This window comes from Colletotrichum karsti, assembly GCF_011947395.1.
Source record: "Colletotrichum karsti strain CkLH20 chromosome Unknown Scaffold4, whole genome shotgun sequence".
NCBI classification, from domain to species: domain Eukaryota; kingdom Fungi; phylum Ascomycota; class Sordariomycetes; order Glomerellales; family Glomerellaceae; genus Colletotrichum; species Colletotrichum karsti.
In genome coordinates, this window is record NW_024065904.1 from 824,556 (window position 1) to 841,510 (window position 16,955).

Here is a 16,955-nt window from a genome sequence, read left to right on the forward strand (position 1 = left end):
TGTCACAGACGAGATCCCAGATTCGACTCGAGCCTGCGTGGCGTTTGTGTGACAGTGACATTTTCGTGCAGCTTGACCTCTAAGCGAGTGGTGCAGGGCCTTGTCTTCTTTGGTCATCATTCCGTTACTCTCCATGAGGCAACAGAGTTAAATCAAGAGTCGAAGTCTAGTCAACGTGTATCGCATGCCGAATACGCTATGTTCGGGTTGCTAGCCAGGCTAATGCGGATTGAGACAGAGCCTTGGAAAGAAGTCTGCAAATCGAAATGAGTTGATGGTTGGTTTCTGATTGGTTCTGCTGCATATGGAGGGTGCAGTTTCGTCAGCGATAGTCGTCGTCCATTGTTTGCTAGCCTAGGTAGTTGGCAGCAAACACAATCCCCGGTAAATGGATAGCCGAGTTGGACGTGTCGCAGTACCAACGAGTACATAATGACCTGTCACTGGTGTTTATCAACCCCAGATTGCTTGATCCATTCTTTTCCCGGGTAGTTGGCAACTGTCCACCAACGGTAAAAGGTCCGAAAACGGCTCAGTCGCCAGGGAGGGGTGGCATGATGCGTAGGAAGTTTGGAGCCAACAGACCGGGCAGGTTGAGATCCAGAGCAGTCTCAGATGTCGTCGGGATCGGTCACTTTCCGCCTCTTTTGTGGCCTTTTCCAAGAGCCAGGATCGGCAAAGCCAACCGATGTTGGAGGGCGCAACGTATTAACAGTCAAAGTCTGGCTTGGCATGTTGTCAGTCGTGAGGCGGCCTTCCGATGCTGCGTCGATATCTGCGGAGTCATCCAGGCCTTCAGTGAAGACCATGTCTCCTTTGCTGCCCAGAACGTCTCGGCCAGCTTCCTCAAGCAGGATTCCAAAGGCCAGCAAGGCGGACTCGTCCATGCTCCTCTCGTCAATATTCCGCGACCCGATCTGGTAGAGTGCACCACGCTGTTGGCCACCAAGGGCAGAGTAAAAGTGGCTCGCATAGGTGTGTACAGCCTTGAGAAGGTCGCTATCTGGCAAGGATTCGCGGCCGCCGTCCGGTAGATTCCGGTCGTGTGCCATGTAAATGTCGAATTCCTGAAAGCGTTCTGGCGCAGCCTTGCGACGAAAGAGCACCTCTTCAGGCGGTAGGGTAGTGGCGCGGACGGAGTGCCTGCCCGGCCTGGAGTGATTGGCTCTGGCTGTTGTTTTCTCATTGCTGGTAGCGGCACCCAGACTTGTGTCATAGGTTATCCTCCCTGACAGGGTGTTAGTAACAGTGTTGGTGGACAAACATTGGGTGCTCACCTGCAACGGCATCGTAGAGGTTGGCAAGCCGCTGTGTGCGCTTGGCTTCTTGTGTTTGAGGAAGTGTCGGCTCCGACTTCCTCGAACCATGCCTGTCCAACACGGTTCGCTCGTCATCGTGTCGTTCCATCTTCCCTCTTGGGAATAGCCAGGGCAAGGTAAGACTGGGTTTGGACGATCAGCCCGTCCTTTTCGTAGATGGTCAAAAAGAGGTGTGAAGGTTGCAGATGCTCGATAATAGCCTGAGGGCTAAAGTGTAGTCTAGGAATGGCGTGAAGGAGATCCCGACAGGAGGTGTTGTTGAAGCTGACGGGAAGGTTCTGAGAAAATAGGTGGCAGCCTCAAGGATGCTCAGCTCCCGGGAATTTGGAATGGAAAGAACGGTCGACTTTGCTTGAGTGAGTCCTTCCTGCCTTCACCAGTTCTTTGTGAGGGAAGGAGCTTCCTCAGTTTGGGCAGCAAGAGACTTTTGATAAGTGGGACCATCTCCATTATGACCAATGAAATCCAATTATCCCCCAGCCCTTAGGCACCTACAGTGCTGAGGCTCACTGTAACTTCAGGAGAAGCCCGACAAATGTCGCCCTTCTGGTGACATGCCAGCTGACATCATCACACCTCAACACCAGAACAACATCACCATCTCCAAGTTTCACAATTATCACCAATTCAAGTCAACTGCCATACGCTCCGCATCTACCGTTCTTCAGCTGTCACAACTGCGCAACTTGCATCCAGATGAATGCAGGCCAATCTGTTTGCGCGCTCAACGGGGGAGCTGGGCCCTGAGGCATTCGAGCGAACCATCACCTCCCGCCTCGTCCGATCCTTTGCTGCAGCTCCCCAGCACAGATTCAATGGCGAGGGTGCTGAAATCGAAGATTATGGAAGACATGTTGATCTATGGGCGCATAGAATTGGTGTAAACGCCTTGGCCTTGGACAAATTTGATGGCCGATTGTAAGATCATCCTATTTCTTGTCAGAAGCTGGGAACTAACACATCACACAGATTGCTCTCGGGAGGTGCTGATGGCTCTGTGAAGCTTTGGGACCTCGATCACGCCAGCAATGCCAATTCATCCCACGTCTTCCAGCCCATCGCTGATGTTGCGCGTTCAATTGGGGCCAAGAGCAACATTCATTCTCACGGCATCACTCATCTGGACTTCTATCCTTTTGACTCAAATGCCTTCCTTTCAAGCTCCTTTGACCGCTCGCTCAAGCTGTGGTCTACTGAAAACATGACTGTTTCTGGAAGCTTCGATCTCGAAGACCGCATATACACCCACGCCATAAGCCCAGTGGCCAACCATCTCCTGGTTGCCTGCGCTACTCAGCATCCGTCCGTCCGCCTCGTTGACCTCAAGTCGGGCTCTTCAGTCCAGTCTCTGGTAGCCGACGGCGGTGCTGTCCTCTCTGTTGCCTGGAGCCCTCGCCACGAACACGTCGTTGCCACGGGACACTACGATGGGAGAGTCAGGATATGGGACATCCGGCGCGCTTCCGGCCTCATTGGCCAGCTCGACCAGGAGGACAGTCTGGGCGTCGTCCACCGTTTCAAACACGCCACGGCATCCGGCATGGACTGGAAGAATATGCGTCACTTTCGCAGCTCGGCCAGGGCTCACAACGAGGGCGTCAACGGACTGACTTGGACCGACGACGGCAAATACATCATCTCCGCTGGTCTTGATCGCCGGATACGCGTCTGGGACGCTGCCACTGGCGCGAACACGCTGGCTAGCTTCGGCTCACTGATACAGAATCAACAGCCCAAGACGGTCAACATGTTCGTCACCCCTGCAAGGCTCACACCTGCCAGACGAGATCTCCTGTTCTGGCCCAACGAGCATGAGATATTGGTCATGGATCTGCATGAAGGCACTCTGGTATCTCGTCTGCGCGTGCCAGGGCCGAAAGTACTGCCCGAAAGTCAAGGCGTTCGAGGACTGAACGTCAAAAATCGCACGATGAGTATGGTATGGCGCGGTCACGGAGGCTATAGACTCCAGAAAGGACCGATCATGGGTGGAGGAAGTGCGTGTGGTGCTGTCTACACAGCTCACTTGGATGGCCAGATTCGGGCTTGGATGCCACGCTTGCCGGGACCAGATGTCGACGATGATACCCCAGATCCTCTAGACAGGGACGAACAGGAGCAGAACCGGAAAAGGAAGGCCCTGGACGATGCGTACAAGAGCCTGATGGGCAAGCAAATCACGTTTAGATGATGTGTTCGATTTGCCCATCGAGACTCTTCCCTTACTGTATAATATAATACCAGACAAATGCGGAAGCAGGTCAACGAGATCAACTGATGATCATCCAGAGTTTGGTAGCAGAGCCAACCCATTCATAGACATTCGGTACGCTGTGATTTCATCCGTATCGCTGTTAGATCCAGGATTCATCATTTTGCCTTAAGATGCTAATTACTTGCTTCATCAGTAGATCACTTCTTGCCCCTCCATTCAAGCATGATAGCCCCCCCGCGGAAGCATCGCACATACGACGGTAACATTCCCTAGCCCTGCGGTTCAGCCGGAAGCCAAACCACTTGGCATCCGTCCCTGACGCGAAACTCGTCGCGGCAATATCAAAAAGACAAGATCGACGAAGAGGACAAAGCAACTACCACCGAGTCTCCAGAAGTTCCCTACTTTCTCAACACAAATCACTGCCAACTTAGTCTCTCTCCCCTCTCATACTTCTCAGCGTCACATCTTTCGATAACAAATCACCAAATCCGCCGGATCACCACCGCTCAGATGCCCATGCATCGATAGCCATCTCTCCGCCGCGTCGCCTCCAGCCAATCCACAGCCCACGAGAACACCCCCTCGCATAGCGCCGTTACATCGCCCGCCTACCAAAGAGCAGCTGTCGTCCAGCTACAGGGCTGGAACAGGCCTCTCTCCGCCACCCGGCTTTAAGCACTCCCGGGGGGGAGAGGGGGAGGTGGGATGGGAATTGGGACGGTCCACCCCCGGACGCGCGCCAGCCGCACCGGAACGCTTCCCCGCCGCCCTTTTCTGACCTCCTGCATTAGCTCCCGCGCCGTCCCAGCATCATGGTTCATGAAAGATACGCGCCGCCCGCTTCGTCAAAGCCGTCACCACCCATCCAGCCCTGCAATTGAGTTACTCGCTATGCTGACGGCATCGAGATGCGCAGAGTAGGGAAACACGGCAGGGGCCGGAAGCCGGGGTCGGCGTGGTCGAAGACCGATCCAGAACACCACAACCTTGGTCGGATCGGACCTTGGGGTGGAAGACGGGGGGGTGGTCGACTAAGATCAGATGCATCAAAATGGGTAACCCGATGATTCCCAGCAAAAGCCAGGGCGACGTCCACGACGCCAGCGACATTGGGATGACGGCAGTTCGCGCGATACTGGTGGAATACGCGATAGGCATGCTAGTGGCGAATGGAAGCACGTCCGCTCAGACTTCCACGCCGGTCCTCATAGAAACCGCGGGATGAAGTCAGGGTCCCGTCTTCCGCGAGGCCGATCCAGCCGGAATTCACTGTCCCGGATCCAATTATCCCAATAAACATCTCAGCCTAGCAAGCCTGACTCCGCGAAGAATAGACGGCGTATCGCGCTATGACACCCAAGCAGACATGTTCTCCCAACCCTAGACTGAACTGATATCATGGCAAGAGCCAGCCCTTCCAAACTCATGGCAACATCGTGTGCGCCACATAATTCGCATATAACACCGGATCTTATCGCGCTGTGACGCAGGGGTTGACGAGAGCGGTATGGTTCTCCCCGGCTCGATGCCGAAGATGGAGATCTTCGACGGCGAGGGATATCATTCTTCGGAGCCGCCCAGCCCGTTTGTCAGGCGGGGTAAATGACCATAGACTTTTGCGCCAAATGTTCAACATTTGACACGCAGGTAGAGTTTCCTGTTGTGCCATTGGATCCCTCGGACTCGCCAAGGAGGTCTGACACTTCATCAGACATCGACGGCGAGACGTCGTCATATCGGAAGAATGCCGTGTGTACTTCCGTCCAGATGTTAGGACCTGAAGAGCTTCCCTAGCTCAGAAACTACGCGCGTCCTGAAGAGACTATCGACGACGATGCGTTCAGCTTCCCGTCTGCGCATTAGTACTGATTCAGGGGTTGGTAAGACGGCAGATGGGGGCAAATTACGGCATAGGAGACCGCGGTAGCCGCGGTCAGGTTGTTTTCACGCCAACGCGGCGGAGGAGACGCCGTAAACTCCTCCGTGGCGGAGCGGCTTCGACAAACCTCTCCTCTCGGAGACACGGCACCTGGGTCCGCGCGTCTCCGGTCCGACTACTTGGAGCTCCGAGTCTGTGGTGTTTTGGTAATGCTCCGTTGACCTACAGCTCATGCGGTCGAGGCTGTTTAAGCTTATCTTCAACGTTGTTTTCGAGAGGAAAGCCGCTACTTCGAGGGTCAAGTAAATCACTGTGACACGCCGGTATTGAAAGAAACACATTCCATCATTCTTACCTAACTGGGTTAAGAAAGGAACACAGTTTGAATGAAGAAAAGATGATAACATGAGCCTTCTATACACGTCTTTCCTATGAACGCTAGCTTCGGCTCCCGGCTACAGACAGAGTAAAGTCAGTTACAAGATTGAACCTCACTGTATGAAGCAAAACCAGCGTTGACTTCTGCAACCGGCCATTGAACCCATCGTTGCTTGGCGCCACTTTTGATATATATGAAAGCATGCTTTCGTCTCCAGCAGCTAAAGCTCTCGGACTTCAGTTCCACTCGTACAAGATGGCCTTCAGAAATGAGGCTTGGGTGAGTATCGACTTGAGGATGAGTCGGAAAGCAGCAACCTACAAAGCCAAAACATCATTCAGAGCTGCATAAATCCAATATTTGCTGATCATTTCTACGCCGCCAGAACAGCCGGGTTCCTCAACCCCTATAACTCGCTCTGAAACATGTCTCCCTCAGCCCTCTAGTCGTGTGATAGACCACAACAAATAACTCATCAGATCACACCATCTTTGACGAAAGTTTCAGGAATATTAGACCTATCCAACCACAACAACACGACTTCCCGTCGACTTCTGACAGTGGGAGACAAAGACGCTAGGATCATCGCACTGGGCCTCGGTCCCGTTCGCTGGCCCTTCTTGTCTCTTGTACAATATCGAAAGCAACCGAGTGAAGACGATTTGCTAGTCGTTTTTCAAAGATTTACACATAGATCTCGCAGGGCGTAAAAAGACCGCTGGCCCCGGGTCCAATAATCATGCCCGACATGGAACATGATATCAAACAGAGTTGCGGGACCAAATCCTGACTGGCTTCCGTAAAGTTTCTCATCCCACTACGTATGGACTCTGGATTGAAAAGCAAGTGAGTAGTACGTGGCTCACGTAACTTCGTTCCTCGTCTCCCTATGTTTGATCTGTCAAGATAATAACCGAAGAACGATGAACGATGGCAGAAAGGCGTAGCGGAAACGTATGTGAGTACTCAACTACGGATTAGTATGATACGGCTTCGTCGAGTACGCATGCAATCCCAGATCAACAGCTCACGTCAGTGGCACGGCACGCCGTACGAGGTAGGTCACATCCCATTGCTTGAAGAAACCGAGAAAACCAAATATCCGAGAATTTTCTGGCTTTATACTCATTCTCCGTCCCCAAATTTCCGGATAGATCTCAACCAAGCCTCGTAACAAGGCTCTCCAGCCACTCCCTCCGTCACGTCCAAGAAACCACCACAACAACCACCCCCAAACATCTCAAACAAGCCACTCATCCCCCCTCAAAACCACACTCCAAACACCTCCCTCACCCCTCTCGAACCCCCTCGCGTCCTCCACGTCCGCGGCCCCGAAGTTGCGCCCGTAGAGGTGCGGGAAACACCCGTCGCCGGAGGGCAGGTCGTCCCACCGGATGCCCGCCTCCAGCGACGCGTACGGGAGCTTGAGCAGGTACAGCTTGCTGGCGGACGCGAAGAAGCGGTCCGCCGTGCCGAGGACCTGTCCGACGAGGTTAGCGAATTTCCGATTTCGTTTCGTGCTGACGATGGTATCCGACGAAGACAGGCAGAGAGAGGTTGAGGGATTGAGTGAACTGGACGACGGCGAGATCGATGGTGTCAAAAACCCACGCCATTTTGCGTGCATAAAAAGAAGTTTTCAACAGAAAGAGAAACTGCGTACCTGCTCGGCCGTGCTCAGATGGATGAAGCCGTCGTCGCGGTCGAGGTCGGAGAGGGGATACTCGGCCGGCAGCGGCGAAGGCGGGGCGTCGGGGACGATTTTGTAGAGGTACTGCGGAAGGGTGGACGGGGCGGGCATGTTTGGCGTTTATTTTCCGTCTTGGACGTCAGGACGTGTGCTTGTGTGAGAGGCAGAAGGAGGGTTTGTTACCAACGAAGTCTCGAATTGCAGGATTTCGCGTCGAGTCGAATATGAGGTTTGAGAGGTTTGTTTCTGTGTGCCTCTCACATCTCGCGCAAAACCCCACTTTCATGTTAGGTGCGCACGGCGGCTTACCAAACGACGATTCGTCGTTTACCTACACGGCCATCACATCACATTACAACACGTCGGTACCATGTTCATCAAAGACTTTTGATTTTTACAGGGACGTATCTAGTCCATGTCCTATCGCCGATTCCCTCCAACTCTCATCCCCAGATCATCACCAGATCATCACCCCGCTGATGGGGCCCTCCTCGTAGCCCGCCCCGGAACACCTACTCCCCGGTTCAAAACCGCCGATAGTTCATAAAAACCTCCCCACAAGCAGATGACTCTTCAACCTTTCCCTTCTCAGAGAAAAGTCGAACCCCTTCGACCAGGTCGCAGGATATGGTCAAAGGAGTTGCGGCACCGTTGATGCCAAGGGTCCCTCCACGTTTCTCTCTTTGGCTGCGTCCTTCTGATTTGCAATCTCTGGCGCCTGGGTTGTTTGAAGCGTTGAAGCGCCGATTTCTCCTCGTACGTCCCTGCATGCGCCATCATGCTCCTCGCTGCTACGTAGGCATACGCCTGAGATTTGTTTTCCGCCCAGCTTTCTCTTCCTCTTCAGACGCGCTGGTAGAACAACAGGTAGGCGACCTTGTTGTCCTTGATGTTGTCTTTAGCCGGCTTGCCCTTGGGCGCGGTCCCGGCACCGTTGCCGTTCGCGACCGCGCTCCACTTCTTCTCATTCTTGTCTCCGCCCTTCGCAGAGGTGGTGACTTCTTTCCAGCCATCTCCCTCATCCTCGTCAGCCATGGCGCCAAATCGGTTAGCCGACGCATCCCGCGAAGAAGCTCCTTGACGGGAGCTATCTTTCACCTCCTCCTCAGCGCCAGCTTCAGCCACGTCCTCGCTGCGGACACGACGAATGACGGTATCATCAAGACGAATCCACTCATTCTCGTCTTGACGTCTGACATCCACCGTGTAGTGACCACCGTTGGCTTGCTTTCCGTGGTGGTAGACGACGCCGATGAGCTTGTACTTTGGCAAGCCCGCGCCCTCTGCGAGGATCGCGTTACGGTGCCTTTTGGACAGAACCTCTGCCGGAAGCTGCAGGTCGAGGGGATAGCCGACCTTCTTTCCAATCTTGGTAGTTCCCTCGGTGTCGAACTTGAAGCGCTTGAGATGAAGAATTAGAATGGGAGGAAGCGTCTCAATCAGAAGCTGCTTGGTCATCGGACCAGCATCGCCTTGGAGTCTCTCAGGCAGCGTCAAGCCCTTGATAGCATCAAGGACGTTATTGATGTACGGGGCCCCGATGTCCAGCTGGAGAGACTGGAAGGGCTCCATGTTGACGGAATCCTTAACGCCAGGACGGCGAAGTTCTGACCGGTACTGTCCGTTGAAAAGCCGAGTAATGGGAGTCGTCTGGCTCGCCCCAGAAGAACGAGTCTCGACCGCCCGCTGCCTCGAACCGACCTCGAACCATCCGTCCGCGCCATCCTGAGACTCGGCCACGCTGGCTGCTGAGGAGACAGGCTGTACATCGGGAGCAGCGTTTGTCGATCCGCCAGACGACATCACTTGCGCACACTCTTCGCCGATGGCGGTTAGGATCAGACCGAGGAACTCCTGAGCGTCTTGTTGGTGTCCGCGCTGCAAGATCTGTTAGCGAGGCCGGCAAAAGAAGGAAACAACTGCATACCCTCATGCTCGCAAATGCAGGAAGAGGCTGGATAGCCTTGTATACGAACTCCGGGATGAAGGAATCGCCATACTGTTCCAGCTGCTCGTTCTTGAGTTTCTTGCGGAGCTTGTCAACGGAGTCCGTCGACTCAATGACACGGAACTCCCTCATAAACATGATCCTGATAGCGAATTAGTCTCTATATTTGCAGGTGTTTGAGCGGGCCACTCACATGGCGTCCGTGACGGGCGTGCTGCTCTTGAACTTGTGAACAGCCTTCTTGCTGACCTGGTCTAAGAAGTCGTAGAATGGTCCGCAGAAAAGAAGAACTTGCAAAACCTAATCTCGTTAGATAAGCTGCTACGTAGTTTTGGTCAGGGCAACTCACTGAATTCATATAACACATATTTCCCGTGTTGATCAAGCCCCTCGGCTCAATGAACTGGACCTTGGAGAGGCTACCGACGCGGAAGTCCTGGATGGCAGCAGCCAAAGAGTTCGCATTCGTGGGGAAGTTAGAGGCGCCACCGTTTACCGCCCCAGCCCCATTTGCAATCGCACCGTTAGCTGGCGCCGCAGTCGTAGGACCGTTGGCATTAGGCTGAGCTTTGTTGGCAGCGGCAGCTGCAGCTGAGAAAAGTCCGCTCCAGGTCTTAGGTGCCACCTTGACGGGGGCCGCAGGCTGTGCCTCAACCTTTGGCTCTGTACCAGCCGCATCCGCTGTCTCGGAGACGTCGGCGGGCTTTTCCTCGGTAGTGGGTTCCTTCACCTCCTCTGGCTTGCTGATGCTGGCGGGCTTTGCTTCCTTAGGGCTGCTCTTGGGAATGACAGGGACAACGGGAACGACGGGCACGGCAGGCCGAGAAGTGTTGGAACTGCTGGTCGTGGGTCTCGCGCTCTCTTTTGGGGCCTCGGCCTTGGGACTGCTTTCGTTTGAGACGCTGGTCGCGGATCTGTCACTGGGAGCAGGCTTCGCCGAGGTGTCTTCCGTTTCGTTGTCCGCGTTCTTTGCGCCAGTCTTCTCGACATCGGTTTCAGCTTTATCAGCAGTAACCAGCACAGGTAACGTGATGTCAATCGCATTTGAACTCAAAAGTCTTCTCCGGCGTCTTGACTTTGCAGTCCTCTTGGGGAAAGGACCTTGCGTGGGCGGCGTCCAAGGCAGCTACCCATTGTCAGCAAAATGATCGATACTTGACGAGACAACGCTACTTACAGGAGCCCGGAAGGGTTTGAACGGAAGCTCTTGGCTCTGAGGGGTCAGAGGAGTCTCGGGAGCAGGTGTCGAGGGTTGCGCCTCAGCAACAGGCTCGAACGGCTCAGCCGCGGGCTGGAAGGGTTCGGCCGAGGGCTGGAAAGGTTCGGCAACTGGCGTCATGACGGAGGGCTCTGCTGGAGTTTGGTGAACAGGCTGAGGTTGAGGAGGCGGGGGCGACTGAACATGCAACGCGGCAGGAACGGGAGGCGGCTGATAAGGGTTCGACAAAGCAGGTGACGGCTGAGAAGGTTGAGAGTACGGCTGGGGAACGCTGACGCCGGCCATGGGAACATACTGCGGCTGGGGCATCGCCTGTGGTGACCTGACATACGGCTGCTGTTGCGGGTAGTGCATGTAGCCAGACGGCATGCCACCGTTCTGGTACTGATGCGGCAGCTGGTGATAGTACGGGGCGGCGGCAGCGTAAGGGTTCCAGCTGGTAGGATACATGGGCATCTGCTGGTATTGCTGCTGATAATGCGCATACGGCTGTTGCTGCATCCTCCGTCTGTTGCCTCCTCCAGGCCCGCCCATATCACCAACGCCAGCTCCCGGCCCACCACCCCCCGGCATGGCTTGCCCAGCCGGCAGATGACGATTGTTCATCCTGCCGGCTTGGGAGTTGTATGTTTGCAGTGATCGTCCACGGCTGGAACTATCACTGCGAGTTGGTTCTGCGACTTTCTTCGAAGCGGGTGTCGGCGCGTTCGCAATGGAGGCGTCGACAGACTCGGCGGGAATCGAGAATCGCAGTTATTCGATTAGGTTGCGTGGTTTGAATCGCGTGGGTTGCGCGAGGATGTGAGGAGGAGCTCGCGAATTGTTGGAGCTGTCGTGTGTCGCCTCCTCTTTTCGGATTGACGTTCTCGAAGCCGGAAAAGTACACAATTGCCCTGACTCAAAAGTGGATCAGGATTGAGATGCCGTCCAGTGTCGCTGGAGCAGCTATGCAGTGCGCCGGCGAAGAGAAGACCACAGAAGATGAGGGCAACGGTGAATCAGCAACGACCGGGCGCTGCTGTGCAGCTATATGGACAGTTGCTTCGATTTCGGAGATGACAAAAAAATTACGCTGCGCGCAGGAAAGGTTGACCTGGAGCTAGCAGGCTGCGGGATCCGGGCTTTGTTGGCGCAATGCGATTGCCTGACCCGAAAGCCTTGCGCACAGATCGGAAAGTGATCCCAGCTGCTAGACCTCAAGTCTCTTCTGCCGTAATTTGCCCGAAATCGGCCCCACTCGGGCTCTTAGGCTGGTACGAAGCTTCAAGGTGAGCTCTGTGAAGCTATCCGTACTACGAAGCTAGCTTTAACGTTTTCGTTGGGAGGTTGGACCAGATAGCAAAATGACAATCAATCATATTGTCGACTCCATCTATGTACCTAGGTATACCATGCGCCGCGCTGGAAGACTCGCTGAATGAATACGCAAACAATACCTCCCTCACACAACTCACTCATCCCTGAACAACCATCGACCCCCTCCCCTTATGGCATCTCTGTGCCTTTCTCGGATCATCTCCCTCTCTCGCTGCTCGTATTCCGCTTTTTCGGCTTCCACTTCTTGTGTGCTGGGAAAATCCGCGTTCCAAAACCCTGGCGGAGTTGATCGCCGAGCGTACCGGTGGCGATGCTTGCCCAGTTCATTGGCGAGCTGCCATGTCTTGGCCTTCACCCAGAGCTCTTCTTTTTCAGCTTTCGACATTCCCAGTATTGAACTGATCCTGTCTCCCAGATAATCTTCGAACAGCTTGCTGTCCGATGCCGAAGTACGGTCAGGGCTATTCTTCTGAGCGAGAGCCATGGCACGGAATTTTGGACCACAGCAGTTCATGTCGGTGCAGCCTGGCAGTCCCGCCCTGTCATGACCTCTCACCACTTCTGAATATGCGTAGTCAGAGCCGTCGTTGAACTTTGGATTGACCTTGAAATCGTCCAGACGCAGAGCGGACACGGGTTTTGACCGGAGAGGAGCCTTTGCAGGTGTCAGCGGTTTCTCAATGGCGGCTCGGCTCTTAGACGAACCGCGCATTGGACTAGCCCCTGCTTCTTCTTCCTCTCCGTCGTCAACCCTTCGGTTGAGAGAGCTCTCCTTGGACTTGTCCCGGCGGTCTTTGTTGAATGGCAACTGCCGCCGGTCGGGGAACGCAAGTTCGTCCGCAACTAGCGGGTTTGGATCACGGAGCCGTGGCGCCGACCTTACTATAGCCGGCGCCTTGTCTGGTGATGGGTTGTTCAGGAGAGTCTCAAGCCGACGCGGGGCTTGTGGTGTTCGAAAAGGCGCTCCACGACCAGACGTGCTGTAGGGAAGACCATCCTCGGCCAGACTTCCTATGCCCTGGGCGAGTCCTTTCTTAGGAGGCTTATCGACAGTCATCTTCTCGTACGGGCGCACGGGTCGCACATTAGGATTGACGGGTGTCAACACCGTAGAGCTGTTGGAGGGTCTCACGACCGGCGTGCTGATGTTATCAGGCCTGACGAAAACCGGCTCGGTGGTCTTAGCTCTTCCGACGTCCACGTGCCTGTTTCTCTTTGGCGTGGTGACTCTGGGACCGATTTCGTCCAAGTCCATGCTCTCTTGTATTTGCGTGGGAGGCAGGCTAGTCGACATATCGGAGCTCTCGATCTTGATTCTCTGCCGTCCTATGCCATCCGTGGCATCACCAGCGTGCTTTCTTTTGCCGACGTAGCGTTCGGAAACAACTTCTACGCCATCGGATGACAACTCGGCCTTGATGTGCACATCGGCCGTTTCGACGTTTCGCTTCAACGGTGGGAGAGTCGGCATCTCAGCGTCCTTACCACTCTCTGTCGAGTCTCCTTCGGTCGAGTCCGGGACAGAAAGAGCGCGGGTCTCTTTGTGCGGGGCCAGACTCGCTCTCGGCCCGTTACGTGCAGCTCCTAGACCTTCGGCAGGCTCATCTGTCTCGCGAAGTTCTGCCCCAAGACCTGCCGTGAAGCCTGGTGATACCGTCGAACGAGGCCTGGGAGGCTCAGGGGCGGACTCTGTAGAATGTGTTGATTCAGCCGACTTTCCGCTCCGGCCCTCGAGTCTTTTCAACTTTGACTCCAGGCTTTTCGCATATTCTTCCCATTTTTTCTTGTCGTCCTTCTCCTTCTTGTAACTGGCCATCAAGGTCTTGAAGTTCTTATCCAGAGCGATGTATTTCTTAAGAACCTTCTGGCTTTCGCGGAGAATAGTCTCCCTGTCGTCGCCTTCTGTTCCAGTCACACCGGTCGCTTCAGGATCTGTGTTGGTGGCATTATCGCACGTTGGAGGCTTCGGGGCAGGAGTGGCCCTTGGCGATTCGGTGGTTCGGCCTTGTTGGTTGAGACGCAAGAATTTAGCTCTCAAACTCCGATTATCCTCTTCGAGACGGTCCGCCTCCGCAGAACGAGACCTCAGGATCTCGAGCTCGTCGTTCAAATACTCGCGCGATTCGGCGTCTTTCTGTAACTTCTTCTTAAGCTCTGTCGTACAGGGGTCAGCATTAGACCATTACGTCAGGGCCATCGACATACCGTTTTCAAGCTCCCTGCCAATCGTGTGGCGCAAGGTATTGAAAGCTTCCTGCACCGCAGAGCGGCTTTCCGACGAGAAGCTATCCATGACACCCGAGAGAGGCTTCGTGATCTAGCTATAATATCTAAACATACAGGTCGTACTTGATGCGCGGGTTGAAGTGCTTACTAGGCACCCGCGTGTGCTTCACGCGAAGGATGCAGGGAAGGCGCGTCAAGGTTGCGCCGGGGCACGTGCACCATGCCGAACAGTGCGATCTTCACGCACACTGTAACTATGTCTGCCTGCCTACGAACCAAACTGCACCGTGGCTAGACCTCGTCCTCGTCAACATCAAATCTAAATGTGTTCCAGAGCATCAGAGAAAGCATCAACCAAATCAGGATACCACCAAACACCAATCAACACCGAGATACGGAACTCGACCCGATCATTGTCGTCGGCTCTCACATGTCTTGGAAAGCATCGGAGCCACTTCCGCAGTGGGAGGAGCTTGGCGGGGCGCATCCGTCTTGAAAGTCGAGTCAACACCATCAGTTGGCACGGTTGGAGTTGCCTGCAACGCCAGTGGACCTACGGATACTCTTACGCGGTACGGGTACAGACGACAGATAACACAGAAGTGCAGGGCCGAGATTGAAGACTTCTTCTTCTCGGTGGGCCAAGCCCCCGAGCTCCCCACGGATTACGGTCCTCCGGCCCGGCACCTTTTCAACGTCCACTAAACCCTGCGGATTGATCGCCATGGTACTCTTTTCACGCCATCAAACTCGCCCTCATCGTTTGACCGTCACAGTTGCATATCCGTTCCTCTTTCAAGCCGGGCTATTTCTCCCTCGCTTCGGTATCCACGACGTCAATGGCTGAATACTCGCAGCGTCTGTTGCGGCACGTCTGCTGAAAGTCAAATACAGGGACGCAACTTCAAGTCTCTCCCCTCAGAAGTGGACAGATCATTTCCGGATGGGAAGCCCGCCGGGCACTAGACAAGGATTCATGTCTGCTTCCCATTTCGTTTTAGCCGGGCATTTCGTGCCGCCTTTGCGAAGGAAGCTTCATGTGATTCCTTCGTTTGGGAACATCTGGCTTCAAGCCAAGCTTCGAGAAGTATTCCGCACGTGGCGGGCAGGTTTTCCCGATCACGCCGATTGGCCTTGACGACAGCTCCGGAGCGACTGACCTCCTGAATGATTTCTAACACGATTTTTTCATCGACGTAAGATGGTCAACACGATGCGCGTATGCGACGTGTGCGCCTGGAAGAGTTCAGGGTGGCACTTCCTAGCGAGCCAATCGCCGTTTCGACACGCTGGTATTTGCTGCTTCTTGCATTCTCGAGAAGCTGCGGCCTCTAGTGCACCACGATCACTGCGGTATGTGGTTACATGCCGTTCTAGTGCGCCTTGGGCTGCACCTGCGGCCAAAATGTGGCCACATTGGCCGGCATATTCCCCATGGCGGGAATCCAGACCATGCTGGCCGGCGGAGGCACGATATCATCCAGCAGGCCCAGCGTCGGTTTATGCTGACAACAGGGGCGGTGGATAATACCAGACTGCTCGGGATTACTGCACCTACCACGGAACATGAAAAACAGGAATCCGTGGTCGACGATATCTTCATCTGTCGAGTCCGATGTGTGTATGCGGAGTCGTGCAGCGCCTTTTGCCCCTGCATGCTCGTTGCGTAATGCCAGGCAAGCGAGACCAAGGAACATTCGATGGAATATTATCGTCGACCAACGATTGCCGCAATATACCGGCCACAAAACAATTGAAAGGAAACAAGCCAACCTCCCCGGGGCCAGGAGTTGTTTCTAGACGATTATGCGTGCGTGCATGCGGTGCGGACTGATAGCCGTTTGAGGTGATGGCCGGGTTCATCCGGTGTGGTCGACTGCTAAGCTTACCACCAACCCGAAATGGAAGAGTGGCCGAGATTGAGCACGGCAGATCTGGCCGGGTCGGAAGCGCATCTCGATGGAACGAGCCAATCCTCGAGCAGGGCTCGGTCGAGGGCGTAGGTGGCCGGGGAATGCGAAACCTGAATGATGAGTGGAATGAAACTCTTGGGATTTGTGCGTTAATTCCTCCAGTGAGATATCGCAGATTGAGTTCCAGGCAGGAAGGAGGTTGAAAAAGACGGAGCCGACGTCAAAAACATACATGGGGTTCAGTGAGGGGATGGTGTGTCCGGCGTCGATCTGGAGGGGCCGTCCAAGCCTCGGCCCAAACCTTTATCAAGCAAAGAGTCCGTGAGGTTGGTTATCCGGGGGTTTGTGAGCGACTTTGCTTCCACGACTGCCGAAGGCGAGTGTCATTGTGCACAGGATGAGATCCTTCATCTGGCGCAGAGTGCAGAATTGCCTTCGCGATGTCGACTCAGCATCATCCAGACGGGGCCGCGCAGTCGGCATGTGTTTATCATCCCACCGACACAGCAACAGCAGCAACCGGACCGGCAAAACAAATGTGTAGCCGAGACCAATTCAAACGAAATACGCGCAGGCGGGACAAATTGATGGGATACCTGAGGTTCACCATGAGACATGGAGGCATCTGCACAGTGTGAACCAAAGTTGATGGGCAGAAAAAAATCCTGCATGATGGAGGGGCAAACTGCATATGGAAATCAGCATCCGTTTGGTGATTTCGTGCCCGTTCTTGCTCTGGTTTTCTTGCAGAGCAGCCGGCTGATAATGCTCTAGTGGTATCAGAGGTAAATCCCCCAAGTACATGATATCTTCTGGTTTCAAGAGGAAGCAAAGTGCGGTTAGTACG

The 16,955-nt window shown here is 54.6% G+C and overlaps 4 protein-coding genes across 4 annotated transcripts; 1 reads left to right on the top strand and 3 right to left on the bottom strand.

The window, feature by feature from the left end:
- Nucleotides 1-611: 611 nt before the first annotated feature.
- On the bottom strand, nucleotides 612-1,407 carry CkaCkLH20_01779 (uncharacterized protein; the record flags this gene model as incomplete). The annotated part of the gene is made up of 2 exons (XM_038884498.1): nucleotides 612-1,228; nucleotides 1,278-1,407. The coding sequence occupies 2 exons, from the start codon at nucleotides 1,405-1,407 to the stop codon at nucleotides 612-614; spliced, it is 747 nt and encodes a 248-aa protein (XP_038750198.1).
- Nucleotides 1,408-2,019: 612 nt separating this feature from the next.
- CkaCkLH20_01780 (uncharacterized protein) lies at nucleotides 2,020-3,510 on the top strand (the record flags this gene model as incomplete). Its single annotated transcript, XM_038884499.1, has 2 exons — nucleotides 2,020-2,237; nucleotides 2,289-3,510. The coding sequence occupies 2 exons, from the start codon at nucleotides 2,020-2,022 to the stop codon at nucleotides 3,508-3,510; spliced, it is 1,440 nt and encodes a 479-aa protein (XP_038750199.1).
- Nucleotides 3,511-7,035: 3,525 nt separating this feature from the next.
- CkaCkLH20_01781 (uncharacterized protein) lies at nucleotides 7,036-7,596 on the bottom strand (the record flags this gene model as incomplete). Its single annotated transcript, XM_038884500.1, has 2 exons — nucleotides 7,036-7,275; nucleotides 7,459-7,596. 2 exons carry the CDS (start codon nucleotides 7,594-7,596, stop codon nucleotides 7,036-7,038), a joined length of 378 nt encoding a protein of 125 aa, XP_038750200.1.
- A 732-nt stretch (nucleotides 7,597-8,328) lies between these two features.
- Nucleotides 8,329-14,262, bottom strand: CkaCkLH20_01782 (ubiquitin carboxyl-terminal hydrolase; the record flags this gene model as incomplete). Its single annotated transcript, XM_038884501.1, has 7 exons — nucleotides 8,329-9,363; nucleotides 9,413-9,575; nucleotides 9,627-9,733; nucleotides 9,783-10,559; nucleotides 10,611-11,307; nucleotides 12,272-14,123; nucleotides 14,175-14,262. The coding sequence occupies 7 exons, from the start codon at nucleotides 14,260-14,262 to the stop codon at nucleotides 8,329-8,331; spliced, it is 4,719 nt and encodes a 1,572-aa protein (XP_038750201.1).
- Between the last annotated feature and the right edge of the window lie 2,693 nt (nucleotides 14,263-16,955).